The sequence below is a fragment of the Cynocephalus volans genome, chromosome 3 (genome assembly GCF_027409185.1).
Source record: "Cynocephalus volans isolate mCynVol1 chromosome 3, mCynVol1.pri, whole genome shotgun sequence".
NCBI classification, from domain to species: Eukaryota; Metazoa; Chordata; class Mammalia; order Dermoptera; family Cynocephalidae; genus Cynocephalus; species Cynocephalus volans.
Window position 1 is genome coordinate 145,208,116 of NC_084462.1, and position 16,982 is coordinate 145,225,097.

General features: G+C 39.7%; 1 protein-coding gene across 1 annotated transcript in view; it reads right to left on the reverse strand.

Annotated features, from left to right (window-relative positions):
- The window catches only part of KCNH5 (potassium voltage-gated channel subfamily H member 5), a 318,849-nt gene that overhangs the window by 222,003 nt on the left and 79,864 nt on the right, over positions 1 to 16,982 (reverse strand). Inside the window, exon 7 of the mRNA XM_063091599.1 lies at positions 11,123 to 11,549. Coding sequence (XP_062947669.1) covers positions 11,123 to 11,549 — 427 coding nt within the window. The remainder of the gene's footprint in view (positions 1 to 11,122; positions 11,550 to 16,982) is intronic.

Here is a 16,982-nt window from a genome sequence, read left to right on the forward strand (position 1 = left end):
GGAAAGAAGAGAGGAGAAAGAAATTGATACCTAGAAAGTATAACTGGCCATACATAAAGTAGAGAAGGAACGGGACCAACACCGAAACAAATAAAGTTTTGAGAACCCAACTGAATCTATGTGAGAACTTCCAACACAGGTAGGTTCAGAAGGCAGATGATAAGCAGCGGTGTGAGAAAGGGTTGTTGGTGCTTCCACTCACTAACTTCTTACAACTTAGATCAACAGGCCAAGTGAGAGACTCAAGGTTAGAGCAATACAGTTAAAGGACATCCCATACTCCCCGAGAAAGATAATGTGGTGAGCTCGTCAGGAATCAGGCTCAAAACTCTAACACTGAATTTTTCTAGCATATATCTTCTTCTGAGACTTAACAGGTGGATTCAAGGACAGGAGATCCTCATCATGACCATCAGGGATATCTTCGACTTCATTCATTCACACAACAAATCTGTACTATCTTTGCAACTTCCAGTGAGTCTATGAAATACTTCAAATTAAAACTTCTTAAAAAATCTAACCATACTCAAGTATAAGGCAAAATGCATTATATAAATATGAAAAGAAGTACAGTACTAAATACTACATCTGACAAAATGTTGTCTTCTGAATTTATAAAGCACATTTTCGCCAATATCTTACCACTTTTGGAACATAGTTATCAGTTTCACATCATTGGGATCTCTCTGTGTGTAAAACCATTTTCTTCCTGAAAGGCTCTGGAGCAAACAGCACTTGGAATTCTCACTTTCCTTCTTTTTTTTTTTTTTTTTTAAATTTTGTCGATATACATTGTGGCTGATTATTGTTGCCCCTCACCAAAAGCTCCCTCCCTCCTGCCTCTCCCCCACCCCCCCACCAATGTCCCCTCTGTTTGCTTGTCGTATCAACTTCAAGGAATTGTGGTTGTTATATCTTCTTCGCCCCCCCCCCCCCCGGTTTGTGTGTGTGTGTGTGTGTGTCTGTGTGTGTGTGTGTGTGAATTTATATATTAATTTTTAGCTCCCACCAATAAGTGAGAACATGTGGTACTTCTCTTTCTGTGCCTGACTCGTTTCACTTAATATAAATCTCTCAAGGTCCATCCATGTTGTTGCAAATGCCAGTATTTCATTTGTTTTTATAGCTGAGTAGTATTCCATTGTGTAGATGTACCACATTTTCCATTTCCACTCATCCGATGATGGACATTTGGGCTGGTTCCCACTCTTGGCTATTGTAAAGAGTGCTGCGATGAACACTGGGGAACAGGTATACCTTCGACTTGATGATTTCCATTCCTCTGGGTATATTCCCAGCAGTGGGATAGCTGGGTCGTATGGTAGATCTAGCTGCAATTGTTTGAGGAACCTCTATACCATTTTCCATAGAGGCTGCACCATTTTGCAGTCCCACCAACAATGTATGAGAGTTCCTTTTTCTCCACAACCTCGCCAGCATTTATCATTCAGAGTCTTTTGGATTTTAGCCATCCTAACTGGGGTTAGATGGTATCTCAATGTGGTTTTGATTTGCATTTCCCGGATGCTGAGTGATGTTGAGCATTTTTTCATATGTCTGTTGGCCATTTGTATATCTTCCTTAGAGAAATGCCTACTTAGCTCTTTTGCCCATTTTTTAATTGGGTTGCTTGTTTTCTTCTTGTAAAGTTGTTTGAGTTCCTTATATATTATGGATATTAATCCTTTGTCAGATGTATATTTTGCAAATATTTTCTTCCACTCTGTTGGTTGTCTTTTAACTCTGTTAATTGTTTCTTTTGCTGTGCAGAAGCTTTTTAGTTTGATATAATCCCATTTGTTTATTTTTCCTTTGGTTGCCCGTGCTTTTGGGGTCGTATTCATGAAGTCTGTGTCCAGTCCTATTTCCTGAAGTGTTTCTCCTATGTTTTCTTTAAGAAGTTTTATTGTTTCAGGGTGTATTTTTAAATCCGTAATCCATTTTGAGTTGATTTTAGTATATGATGAGAGGTATGGGTCTAGTTTCATTCTCCTGCATATGGATATCCAGTTATTCCAGCACCATTTGCTGAAGAGGCAGTCCCTTCCCCAATGAATATGCTTGGTGCCTTTGTCAAAGATCAGATGGCAGTAAGTGGGTGGGTTGATTTCTGGATTCTATATTCTATTCCATTGATCAGTGTGTCTGTTTTTATGCCAGTACCATACTGTTCTGGTTATTATAGCTTTGTAGTATAGCTTAAAGTCAGGTAGTGTTATGCCTCCAGCTTTATTTTTTTTTTGCTCAGTATTGCTTTGGCTATGCATGATCTTTTATTATTCCATATAAATGTCTGGATAGTTCTTTCCATTCCTGAGAAAAATGTCTTTGGAATTTTGATGGGGATTGCATTGAATTTGTATATCACTTTGGGTAGTATGGACATTTTCACTATGTTGATTCTTCCAATCCAAGAGCATGGGATATCTTTCCATCTTCTTGTATCCTCTCTAATTTCTCTCAGCAGTGGTTTGTAGTCATCTTTATAGAGATTTTTCACCTCCTTGGTTAACTCAATTCCTAAGTATTTTATTTTTTTGGTGGCTATTGTAAATGGGCAGGTTTTCTTGATTTCTCGTTCTGCATGTTCACTATTGGAGAAAAGAAATGCTACTGATTTTTGTGTGTTGATTTTGTATCCTGCTACTGTGCTGAAATCATTTATCAATTCCAACAGTTTTTTTGTAGAGGTTTTAGGTTGTTCAATATATAGGATCATGTCATCTGCAAACAGGGACAGTTTGACTTCATCTTTTCCAATCTGGATGCCCTTTATTTCCTTCTCTTTTCTGATTGCTCTGGCTAGTACTTTCAACACTATGTTGAATAGGAGTGGTGAGAGTGGGCATCCTTGTCTAGTTCCTGTTCTTAAAGGAAAAGCTTTCAGCTTTTCCCCATTCAGGATGATATTGGCAGTGGGTTTGGCATATATGGCTTTAATTATGTTGAGATACTTTCCCTCTATACCTAACTTATAGAGGGTCTTTGTCATGAATGAGTGCTGAACTTTATCAAATGCTTCTTCAGCATCTATAGAGATGATCATATGGTCCTTGTGTTTGACTTTATTGATATGGTGTATCACATTTATTGATTTGCGTATGTTGAACCAACCTTGCATCCCTGGGATGAATCCCATTTGATCGTGGTGAATAATTTTATGTATGTGTTGTTGTATTCTGTTTGCTAGTATTTTAGTGAGGATTTTTGCATCTATATTCATCAAGGATATCGGCCTGTAGTTTTCTTTTCTGGTTATATCTTTACCTGGTTTTGGTATCAGGATGATGTTTGCTTCATAGAATGAGTTTGGGAGATTTGCGTCTGTTTCAATCTTTTTGAATAGTTTGTAAAGAATTGGTGTCAATTCCTCTTTGAATGTTTGGTAAAATTCTGCTGTGAATCCATCTGGTCCTGCGCTTTTCTTTGTTGGGAGCCTTCTGATAACAGCTTCAATCTCCTTTACTGTTATTGGTTTGTTCAAATTTTCTACGTCTTCATGGTTCAGTTTCGGGAGCTTGTGTGTGTCCAGAAATTTATCCATTTCCTCCAGATTTTCAACTTTGTTGGTGTATAGTTGTTTATAGTAGTCTCGAATGATTCCTTGTATTTCAGATGAATCAGTTGTAATATCCCCTTTTTCATTTCTAATTTTTGTTATTTGAGTCTTCTCTCTTCTTTTTTTTTTTGTTAGCCATGCTAATGGTTTGTCAATTTTATTTATCTTTTCAAAAAACCAACTTTTTGATTCGTTGATCTTTTGAATTGTTTTTTGGTTTTCAATTTCATTCAGTTCTTTTTTTTTTTTTTTTTTTTTTTTTTTTTCTTAAAGGAAAAGCTTTCAGCTTTTCCCCATTCAGGATGATATTGGCAGTGGGTTTGGCATATATGGCTTTAATTATGTTGAGATACTTTCCCTCTATACCTAACTTATAGAGGGTCTTTGTCATGAATGAGTGCTGAACTTTATCAAATGCTTTTTCAGCATCTATAGAGATGATCATATGGTCCTTGTGTTTGAGTTTATTAATATGGTGTATCACATTTATTGATTTGCGTATGTTGAACCAACCTTGCATCCCTGGGATGAATCCCACTTGATCGTAATGAATAATTTTTCGTATGTGTTGCTGTATTCTGTTTGCTAGTATTTTAGTGAGGATTTTTGCATCTATATTCATCAAGGATATCGGCCTGTAGTTTTCTTTTTTGGTTATATCTTTACCTGGTTTTGGTATCAGGATGATGTTTGCTTCATAGAATGAGTTTGGGAGATTTGCGTCCGTTTCAATCTTTTGGAATAGTTTGTAAAGAATCGGTGTCAATTCCTCTTTGAATGTTTGGTAAAATTCTGCTGTGAATCCATCTGGTCCTGGGATTTTCTTTGTTGGGAGCCTTCTGATAACAGCTTCAATCTCCTTTATTGTTATTGGTCTGTTCAAATTTTCTACGTCTTCACGGTTCAGTTTTGGGAGCTTGTGTGTGTCCAGAAATATATCCATTTCCTCCAGATTTTCAAATTTGTTGGCGTATAGTTGTTTATAGTAGTCTCGAATGATTCCTTGTATTTCAGATGAATCAGTTGTAATATCGCCTTTTTCATTTCTAATTTTTGTTATTTGAGTCTTCTCTCTTCTTTTTTTTGTTAGCCATGCTAATGGTTTGTCAATTTTATTTATCTTTTCAAAAAACCAACTTTTTGATTCGTTGATCTTTTGAATTGTTTTTTGGTTTTCAATTTCATTCAGTTCTGCTCTGATCTTAATGATTTCTTTCCGTCTGCTAACTTTAGGATTGGATTGTTCTTGTTTTTCTAGTTCTTTAAGGTGAAGTGTTAGGTTGTTCACTTGCCATCTTTCCATTCTTCTGAAGTGAGCATTTAATGCAATAAATTTTCCCCTCAATACTGCTTTTGCAGTATCCCACAGGTTTTGGTATGATGTATCATTGTTTTCATTAGTTTCAATAAACTTTTTGATTTCCTGCTTGATTTCTTCTTGGACCCATATGTCGTTAAGTAGAATGCTGTTTAATTTCCATGTGTTTGCATAGTTTCCAGAGTTTCGTTTGTTATTAATTTCTAGTTTTAATCCATTGTGGTCTGAGAAGATACATGGGATAATTCCAATTTTTTTGAATTTATTGAGACTTGATTTGTGACCTAATATGTGATCTATCCTGGAGAATGATCCATGTGCTGCTGAGAAGAATGAATATTCTGAGGTTGTTGGGTGGAATGTTCTGTAGATATCTGCCAATTCCAATTGGTCTAGAGTATTGTTTAGATCTTGTGTTTCTCTACTGATTCTTTGCCTAGATGATCTGTCTAATATTGACAGTGGAGTGTTCAGGTCCCCTGCTATTATGGTATTAGTGTCTATTTCCTTCTTTAGGTCTAATAGAGTTTGTTTTATAAATCTGGCTGCTCCAACATTGGGTGCGTACATATTTATGATTGTTATGTCTTCTTGATGGATCAGACCTTTTATCATTAAGTAGTGTCCCTCATTGTCTCTTTTTATGGTTTTTAGTTTAAAGTCTATTTTGTCAGATATAAGAATAGCCACTCCAGCTCGTTTTTCTTTTCTGTTTGCATGGTAAATCTTTTTCCATCCTTTCACTCTTAGTCTGTGTGAATCTTTATGGGTGAGGTGTGTCTCTTGTAGGCAGCATATAGTTGGGTCCTGCTTTTTGATCCAGTCAGCCAGTCTGTGTCTTTTAATTGGGGAATTTAAGCCTTTAACATTAAGAGTTGTTATTGAAAGGTGTTGATTTATTCTTAGCATTTTATTGGTTGTTTGGTTGTCTTAGGTGTCTTTTGTTCCTTGCTTTCTGATTTACTGTTTGGTTTCTTTGTTTGTTGGTTCCTTAGGTTGTAGATAGTGTTTTTGTTAGCTTGTTTTCTCTTCATGAATGCCATTTTTATTGTACTAGCGGGTTTAGATTTTTCTTAGGTTTTTATGGCAGTGGTAGTTATTTTTCAGGAACCAAACCCAGTACTCCCTTGAGGATTTCTTGTAAGGGTGGTCTTGTGGTAGTGAACTCCCGCAGTTTTTGTTTGTCTGAGAAATATACTATTTGCCCCTCATTTCGGAAGGATAGCCTTGCAGGGTAGAGTATTCTTGGCTGGCAATCTTTGTCTTTTAGTATTTTGAAAATATCATCCCATTCCTTTCTAGCTTTTAGGGTTTGTGATGAAAAGTCTGATGTTAACCTGATTGGGGCTCCCTTATAGGTGATTTGACGCTTCTCTCTTGCAGCTTTTAAGATTCTCTCTTTGTCTCTGAGTTTTGCCAATTTGACTATGACATGTCTTGGAGAAGGCCTTTTTGGGTTGAATACGTTTGGAGATCGTTGAGCTTCCTGGATCTGAAGATCTGTGATTTTTCCTATACCTGGGAAGTTTTCTGCCACTATTTTGTTGAATATGTTTTCAATGGAATCTCCATTTTCCTCCCCTTCTGGAATACCCATGACTCGGATATTTGAGCGCTTGAGGTTGTCTGATATCTCTCTCAGATTTTCTTCCATGTCCTTGATTCTTTTTTCTTTCTTTTTGTCTGCTTGTGTTATTTCAAACAGCCCATCTTCAAGTTCAGAGGTTCTCTCTTCAACTTCGACAAGCCTGCTGGTTAAACTCTCCGTTGTGTTTTTTATTTCGCTGAATAACTTCTTCAGTTCAGCAAGTTCTGCTACATTTTTTTTCAGGACATTGATTTCCTTGTATATTTCCTCTTTCAGATCCTGTATACTTTTCCTCATTTCATCATGATGTCTAGCTGAGTTTTCTTGTATCTCATTCAGTTTCCTTAGAATTATCACTCGAAATTCCTTGTCAGTTATTTCAAGGGCTTCTTGTTCTATAGGATCTAGAGTATGAGATTTATTAACTTTTGGTGGTGTACTTTCTTGATTTTTTGTATTTCTGGTGTCTTTTTTTTGGTGTTTATTCATTGTGGCAGGGGGTTTCACAGTCCACCGGTTTAAGACTAATGACTAACTAGGATGTTGCTGTGGTTGCCAATTTGGTATGGCTCCCGCCGTGACTGCTCAGTTGGCCTCTAGTGTCTTGTGTGTGTGGTTGCCTCGGGTCTTGGGCTTCTCCGGGGATCCACCTTTCTGGTCAGCTTGTACTCTGCTGGGCTGGTGGATCACGTACCACAGGGTGTGTGATCTCTGTTGAGCTTTCACTTCCTGTACAGGACTTCTCCCCGTTCCGTGTGCTCTGGCCCAGGCTGTTAGATCGTGCAGTGGCGACCCCACCAGGTGTGTGGTTTCTGTCGAGTCTCCGCCTCCCTGGCCGCACGTCTCCCCCCTCTGTGCACACTGTGCTGGGTTGGGGCGTGTCTTCTGCACCCCTCGGCTATCAGCTGGGCCTTCAAGACCCTGCTCAGCACCGCCTCGCCCAGGAAGTCTACCAGGTTTCTGCTAGGCACAGACGACTGGTCTCTCTGGGTGCCTTTGTAGCACTGTGTAGATCTTTCTCGGGTCTTGTTCACCTTTGTATCCCCCCGGTATAAACCGAGTCTAGTGCCCGCCTGCAGCCTGCTCTCCGGCAGGTTCAAGCGGACCTGGGAACTCTCCTACCACACTATTCCCAACCAGAAATTCGTTAGGCTTTTTTCCAAACTGGTGGTCGCAGAGATGGTATCTGCCTCCCAGTAACAGGAAGTTTACCGGGGCGGAGTCCAGGGTGTGGTGGAGTGACAGTCGGCCCGCCCGTACTTCCTAGTCCTCCCAAAACTGGTCGGGATGCCCCACACCCCCAGCCCTGCCAGAGAACCGTGGAGGGATTGGGAGAGGAGGTCGGCCCGCAGGGTCCGGAAAGCCCCGCGCCAGGCCAAGCAAATGGGCTCAGTGATGGCCGAGCAGGGCGGAGCTGCCCGCACCTGGGAAAATGGAGGCAGCACCGGGGCAATGAGTGGCCTGGTGGTGCAGGCGGGGAGCCGCGTGGGCATCCAGCCCCCGAACAGAGCTGTGCCAGGGATCACTCACAGTGCTGTGCCAGGTCGGGCACTCGCTCTGTCTCTGGTTTGTTGCCTTCCGTGTTCTCGGCGCTGCCGCCTCGGGCTGTTCAGTCGCGGCGCCGCTCGGGCGCTCCCAGGAGTCTTCTTTAATGCCGGCCTGAAACCTCGAATCCTGAATAGGGCAGCTGGCCGCCTTCAGCGCGGCCCCGGCCTCCGGGATCCTGGCTGCATCCACAGCAGCCCTGGTGCCGTGTTCCCTGTTTCAAGACTCACTTTTGCAGCTAAGAATCAGTTCTTTTCCTGCTCCACACTTCAAAGCTGTTGCCTGTAAATGAGGCAGCCTCTCCTGCCGGGGGCAAAGTGGCGTTGAGCCCCCACGACCGGCCAGCAGCAGCAGTCCTCCCTTAAGAGATGGCCAGAGGAAGGTCCACAAGTTTCCCGGCTGCCTGAGGCCCAGTGGCCACCTTTTCCACCTCAGCTACTCCGCGCCAGCCGCCGCAGCCGCCGCCATCTTGAAAACTCCCTCTCAATTTCATTCAGTTCTGCTCTGATCTTAATGATTTCTTTCCGTCTGCTAACTTTAGGTTTGGATTGTTCTTGTTTTTCTAGTTCTTTAAGGTGAAGTGTTAGGTTGTTCACTTGCCATCTTTCCATTCTTCTGAGGTGAGTATTTAATGCAATAAATCTCCTCCTTAATACTGCTTTTGCAGTATCCCACAGGTTTTGGTATGATGTATCATTATTTTCATTAGTTTCAATAAATTTTTTGATTACCTGCTTGATTTCTTCTTGGACCTGTATGTCATTAAGTAGAATGCTGTTTAATTTCCATGTGTTTGTATACTTTCCAGAGTTTCGTTTGTTATTAACTTCTAGTTTTAATCCATTGTGGGCTGAGAAGATACATAGGATAATTCCAATTTTTTTGAATTTATTGAGACTTGATTTGTGACCTAATATGTGATCTATCCTGGAGAATGATCCGTGTACTGATGAGAAGAATGAATATTCTGAGGTTGTTGGATGGAATGTTCTGTAGATATCTGCCAATTCCAATTGGTCTAGAGTCTTGTTTAGATCTTGTGTTTCTCTACTGATTCTTTGCCTAGATGATCTGTCTTCACTTTCCTTCTAACTGAAGATTCTAACTGGCAAATAGAACCTGTGCATTCTTGTTTCTCTACTTGTGCACAGGAGTATTTGAGGCACAGAAGCTCAACAACTGCTAATGCTGGTGCTCCAATAGCTTTCAGACATTCTAATCTATGAAAACTATCTGCTTAAACCCAAGATATTGACCTTTCATGAGCCAGCCAATGCCTCTCCACTCCAAAATTTTTCCCATCAATGTCAAAATCTAAACCTCTGCAGTGTGGAATCTCAAAAAAGATGGCTTAGACCAAAAATTAATGATCTAAAGACAGGAGGTCCTAATAGTGCTAATCACACCTTCAGACAATGATCTTAAGGTTACTCTCGGTATCAAAATTAGACTTGGATAAATCATCTAAGTCAACTTTAAGGCATGGATGGTGGTGAACTCTTTCTCAAGATCTTTTAGAACAGTTTATTTGGTATGTATTTCCTCAATATTCTGGTCATCTGATGCTATACAGTCTCTGAGGGTAGAGCACATGGTCTTTGGCCACTTTAAAAGGCATTCTGCTTCCAAGAACACTTGGTGCTCAGGAATACATGCTAAATCCTAGATACTTCTCATGCTGAATGGCTTTGTATATACTAATACTTTCATCTCTCAAACAGGCATATATTCAATCTAGAGTGTTTGTAATGCAGACTAGATTTATAAACCTTTTTTACTAGTCTTATTGTAAAAACCTACATAAAACTGTATCCTGGGGTCAACTTTAATTCAGGAATTCAGTATTAACTAAAATATTTTCTAAACTATGTATCTCACATCAGATCCTGTCTGTTTTTTAGAATTTAATGCAAAACCAATAAAACCTATGGAATGTGCCAGATGTAGCCTGTCTAGATGCTGGTCTTGGTCCCTTCATGAGAGCTCTGCCAGGTCCAACACTATGAGCAGAATTAAATCACAGAGTTCTATTCTGAGTTTTGTATCACTCTATCCACACTCTTTATCAAGTATTAATACATTCTGAATAGAAAAATATATTATTTTGCACTTTTATTTTCTAAGGCTGAATAAAAATTGAACCAAAAAAATGGACAAAGACCCTGAATAGATATTTCTTAAAAAGAAGACATATAGATGGTCAACAAGCACATGAAAAAAATGCTCAACATTGCTAATCAGGGAAATGCAAATTAAAACTGAAATGAGATATCATCTCACCCCAGTTAGAATTATCAACAAGACAGAAAATAACAAATGCTGTTGAGAATGTGGAGAAAAGGGAATCCCCCTTCATTGCTGGTGGAAATGTAAGCTGGTACAGCCGTTTTGAAAAACAGTATGGAGGTTCCTCAGAGAACTAAAAATAGATCTTCCTTACAACCCAGCTCTCCCACTACTGGGTCTATACCCAAAAGAAATGAAACCAATATAACAAAAAAAACCCTGCATTCCCATGTTCATCACAATGCTATTCACAATAGGCATGAGATGGAATCAACCTAAATGCCCAACAACGGATGCATGGATAAAAAATGGTATACATACACAATGGTATATACACACAGTATAATACTATTCAGCTATAAAAAGAAATGATATCCTGTCATTTGCAGCAACATGGATAGAACTGGAAATCATCATGTCAACTGAAGTCAGGCAGACACAAAAAGACAAATACTGCATGATCTCACTCATGTGGAATCTAAAAAGAAAAAGAAAATAGTAGTTCTCATAGCAGTAGAGAGTAGAACAATGGTTACCAGAGGCCAGGAGGAGTGGGGGGGAAGAAGTGGTGAACTAACAGGTACAAAACTATGCTATCTACCCTAAGTGAATCATTGTGCAGTATATGTAGGTACTGAAACAACACACTGTATCCCACAAAAGTAAATATTTTAAAAATTGAAGAAAAATTGAACCCATTGCAAATGATATGGATTAAACACTTTCCTGAAGACAAAGTAGTTCATTTTAATCCTGTCAGAGATTGGAGCCAGGAAAATTGCCAACAACAACAATTTTTTGAAAGTAAAAAAGCTAAGATACTTACAGCCAACCATCATCATGGCCACCGAAAACATCTTCTCCACATCTGTGGTAGGAGCTATGTTTCCAAATCCTATAGTTGTAAGGCTTGTCATGGTAAAGTAGAGAGAGGACACATACAGTGAATCCTTGCTGGGTCCTCCTTCCCATATCCCTGCACTGGTATTATATCGATAGGGAGTCCCAATGCTCAAGGCCAGCTGGTAGAGCCAACTGTCTATTTGGATGGTGTTCGTGACTTCATCAATGACCTCGTAGTCTCCAATGCTGTACCATATGCAGGCCAGCCAGTGGGCGACCAGTCCAAACACACACACCAGGAGCACGAGGACCGCAGCCCCATATTCCAGGTAATGGTCCAGTTTCCTGGCAACACGGCCCAGTCGTAAGAGACGCACCACTTTCAAAGAACTGAAGAGACTGCTGATTCCCTGAATAAAAGAAAAGAAACCACACAGTACTTTCAGAAAAGAAAAAGCAGGAAAACAATATAATGGCTCACCTTCATGAACTTGGCCACCCTTTTGTATACTAAGTACATACATATACTATAGCTCCGACTTTAAGTAAACAAAAAAATCCAAAATAATAAACTTTTTTTTAAAAAATGCATATTCCTTCCCACTCAGAAATAAGATATTTGAATTCTTAGATAAAACATTTTTTCATTAGCTAAGAAATATCCAATTTTCATAAGTAAAATATGTAAATGGCATAGAGAAAAGTTAAATAACCAAAGACACAATATATTCAGAATGTAGAAATAGGAGTGATGAATTCAGACCTTTTATTTCTTCTTCCTGGAAAATTTTTCCTCTACTCTAAAAGGTTTCTTTTCATTTCTTACTTTATAATACCTATAAACAGCAAAACTTCTGAAAAAGGAAGCCCAATCTTACTGGCAAGCAAACAGGAAATACTTCTGTGCAGGAGAACAAGCAAACGTTATTGTTGGTCCCACAACCTCCTGCCACAGGACAGTGATAAGCACTAAATGTGTAGAGCCCTGAAAAAGTGTACAGAGCTGAACCTAGAATGGATACATAGCCTACTAAATCCTATCATCCTCTAGCAATAATCATAGAAAAGAATACCTAAAGGGAAAAGCAGCAAGAAAACTAACATTTTGTTAAGAAGTTTAAAATACCAAACAAAGCATTATCCAAATGAAAGCATAGCATACTTTTAGGCTTTTTTAAACCCACAAAGGTCCTATAGTTACTTTTTTCAAAGCACATAATAGGCCACTTGGGGAGGCATAATAAATGAATTCCTGATGCAGATCACAAAATAGACAGGAAGGGAAGACAGAGCAGTGATCCAGAAAGCTTCTCATCCAATCATCACCTACAAGTCAAGTCACCATGACTTCCTTACTGCTAATTCTGTTTCCAAGAATGTATGCAAGGAATCTAACAGAACTTATTCTGAGCTTAATTTTGACACAGAGGAATTGGTTGGTGTATGGAATGGATGTGCCATTAATAAGACTCTAATTATAGCATAGTAAAGTTCTTGATAATTAAGGTGATAAACGGTAAGAACGCATTTGGTTTGTTATACTGTACATGATAGTAGATATTTGAAATTTTTCATAATAAAAATTTAAAAGAGAGAGAGAGAGAACAAAGAGAAGTAGAAACAAGTGACTCTAATGGAAGGGAAAGAGAAGCAGGGTCATTCTAACAGTTTTCTGTTTCAACCTTGATGTCCTGTCTCTATTTCAGCTGCAGCTCTCAAATGCTGTGGCATATATGCAGACTTAAAATAAATTCTCATTTCACTTGAACACGTGGGGGGAAGAAATATTAAATTTTAGGTAATTAAAAAGAGTAGAACTGATAAAATTCAAAAGACAAATTGGCATAATTCAGCGACATGAGATGTTGAAAGGCAGGAAGATTCAAGAGGACTTGGAAGCTCTCAAAAATGGAACTGTGTAATCATGAACAAGAAAGACAAAATAAGCATTTATTGAGGACTCTTCTAAGCCAGGCTCTGAGTTGAGCCCTGGAGACATTAAAATAAATATGCCTTCCTTCTGCTCTAAAGAAACCTATATCTGAAATGCACGGAAAACTCAAAGAGTTCAATTTAAAAATAAAAACAATGTTGCTGTGGATATTGCTCTCCAGTCAGCTCAAATTCTTAAAGGAACTGTGGGACTTCGGTTTAAGTTCTGCATAGAAAAGTCATTTCTACCTGAATGAATTGTTTTCTCTAAAAACAACTGAAAACAAAGAGGAGGAAAAACAGGAGGATATCTTTACCCAATTTAATTTTTTTATTGTTGAAACATAGTTGATTGTACATATCTGTGGGGTACAGAGTTGGATATCAATACCTGTGTGCAACATGTAATGCTCAAATCAGGATATTTAGTATATTCAACATTACACAATGTAATCGTTTTTCACGGCTGTATTAGTCCATTTCTGTTGCATATTATAACAAAATACCTGAAACTGGGTGATTTATAAAGAAAAACGGTATTTATTGCTTACAGTTTCTGAGGCTGGGAAGTCCAAAGTCCATTTGGTGGTGGCGACAGTGACCCAGAGGTCTCACATTGTAAGATGGTAGAAGCAGAGAGAGAGCAGAGAGAGAGAAAGCCAGACTCTCCTCTCTCTTCTTTTAAAGCCCTCAGAACCACACCCCTGACCACCTTTTTTAATCCATTCACTTCTGCACGGTCCTACAATCCAATCACCTCTTCAAGGCCCCACCTTTCAATTACTATAATAAAATATCCCACCCTCTTAACAGTCACAATGGGGGCTAAGTTTCTAATACATAAAACTTGGGGGACACAATTCAAGTCCCACTAAGTTTTGGGGGGACATAACTCAATCCACTACAGTGGCCCTTTACCAATTCCTCCCATTTAAACGAAAAAACAGACACAACCCCTGACTAGAATGCAAAGAATTAGGCCCAAATAGTGGGAGGGCATGCACCCTGATCTCTAGCAGGCAGATTTCTCCAAAAGACAGAGGCCCACCCTAACAGGCACTTGCTCTGGACTCCACTTATTCAAAGCACATTTTCTAATATTCAGAAGAGGTCCAATACTACTTAAATACTACAAAATATTTTGTAAGCATTATAAACTTTCTCCGCCATAGGTTCTCTGACACCACATTCTCCTGGTTTTTAGCCAACTTCCCAACTGACATTTCTTTCAAAATCATTTTCTAGGGCTACCTTGTGCATGCTTCTATTACAAGTTAGGATTCTCATCATGAGCACCCCCAGCCTTCCGGCTGATATTCTGGTTGACAGTTCGTGTTTCACTGTCCTCTAAGTATGGATGATTCACAGGTCTACCCCTCAGCACACATACAGAAAAACTCTCTCCCAAGTTCCTGATACACCAGCCGAACATCTGCTGTACATTTCCACTTGGATATTCCATACACATCCAAAAGGTAACAGGTCTCAAAGGGAATCCTCTGCTTCACCCAAATCGTTTCTGTCTCCTACTCTTGTGAATGACATCATTATCTGCCCAGTCACTCGGACCTGGAGCTGAACCTCAGTCCCTCCCTTGGCCTGCCACATCCAGCTGGCTGTCAGGTGCCGAGGATCTCACTGCTCAAAGTGCTTCAGTGCACAAAATATATACTTAATAACTCTCCCCAAAATTCCGCCCACTTTTCTGTTCCCATGACCATGCCTTGGTTGTGACTCCATGTTTTCTCTCACTTGTGTGACAGGGATAGCTTCTCCATTACCACTCCACCTCCATCCTCACTCCCTTCCTCTAGTTCACAGATCACACCATACAGGCCACCAGCCTAGTATAGACAGTCCCCAACTTATGATGGCCAAATTAGAATTTATGGCAGTGCAAATGCGATACACATTTCATAAAAACCGTAGTTGGAATTTTCTTTCTTTTTTTCTTTTTTTTTTTTTTTGTGACCGATAAGGGGATCGTAACCCTTGGCTTGGTGTCGCCCACACCGCGCTCAGCCAGTGAGCGCACCAACCATCCCTATATAGGATCTGAACCCGGGGCCTCTGCACTCCCAGCACCGCTGCGCTCCCAGGGCGGCACTCTCCCGAGTGAGCCACAGGGTCGACCCGGAATTTTCAACTTTGATCTTTTCCTGGGCTAGCAATATGTGGTAAGATTCTCTCTCCCAATGCCCAGCAGCAGCATAGAGCCATTCTGTCTTTCACTTTCAGGACAGTATTCAGTAAATTATGTGAGCTATTCAATACTTTATTATACAATGGGCCTTGTGTTAGATAGTGTTGCCCAACTGCAGGCTAATGTTAAGTGTTCTGAGCACCTTTAAGGTAGGTTCGGCTAAGCAATGATGTTCAACAGGTTAGTGGTATTAAATGCATTTTCAACTCGATATTTTCAACTTACAGTGAGTTTACTGGGGTGTAACCCCATTGTAAGTCAAGGAGCACCTGTATTTTTTAAATGCACATCTACCCAATCATTTCCCTCTCTGATCTAAAATCCTTTCATGTTGGCTCATTACCTACAGGATTAAATATGAACTCCCTACTATGACACACAAAGCCCATAAGAATCTGGAACCTGACTTACAGGTCAGCATCTCTCCCACCAATTCCTCCATGTGCCCTCTGTGTTACTGCCATGCTCAGCTATGTGTAGTTCCCAGAAGGCCCATGCTGTTTCATGCTACATTGTAAGCTGTTCCCTCTGCTTAAAGGGTTTTTCCTTCTCACTTTCTTGGTCAGGACCTTACTTATAGTTTATAACAAACACTCTCTCCTCCAGGTGCATTTCCCTGGCATCTTCTCCCTGCATCCATTTTAAGCATCATACAATCACCCTCCCCCACTGTGAGAATTAGGTCCTTCGTTTGTGTTATCATACACACTTTGCACATCTCCATTACAACAATTATCACTATCCCACTTTATTACAAGTCTGTTTGCATGCATGACATACAAGGAACCTCTAAACTTGAGGAGTATATCTACTGTCAGCTATAAAGCTGGCATATGTTAAGCAGTCAATACATTTGATAAATGAAAGAATAAAGGTTTACAAAACAAGCAAATGTGGGGGGGGTGCATTTGAAGGGGTTTAGTTAAGAATAAATTCAGTATGATTTAACAGTATAATGTAGAGAACAAAACAGGCAATGTAACTTTGGGTTACATTAATCCCACGTAGCATTGACTATGAGAGAGAAATTCTCCTTAATCTCTTCACTGACAGGGCCACATGTGTAGGAGATATATAAAATATATTCATTAGTCAACTGCCAAAAAAGAACTCAAAACTATACCCTACTAAGAAATGTGGAAGGAACTGGGAAAAGGGAGACTTGGGCAGGGCATTATAACTACATTTAAATACAAAATGCATGGATGAGGATTGAGTTAATTTTGTACAATCCCAATGCGGATAACCCAGATTACAGTTGGAACTACAGGAATAGAAGGATGTAATAAAGATTTCACTTCCATGCAATAAACCAACCAAAAAGCTAAATCATTCATTGCTATTTGAATAAGACAAGGTGATAATAATATTGAGCAATTATTACATGCCAGGGGCCGAGCCCGTGGCGCACTCGGTAGAGTGCTGCTTTGGGAGCGTGGCGACGCTCCCGCCGCAGGTTCGGATCCTATATAGGGATGACCGGTGCACTCACTGGCTGAGTGCCGGTCACGAAAAAACGACAAAAAAAAAAAAAAAAAATTATTACATGCCAGGTACTAAGTGTTATCTATGTACTAACTAACTTAATTTACAAAACAATTCTATGTGGTAGGTATCATTAAAATGTGGCCCAGAGAAGTTAAGCAATTTGACTAAATTCACTCAGCTAATAAGAGGAAGATTTGAGATTCAAACACAGGCAATCTGG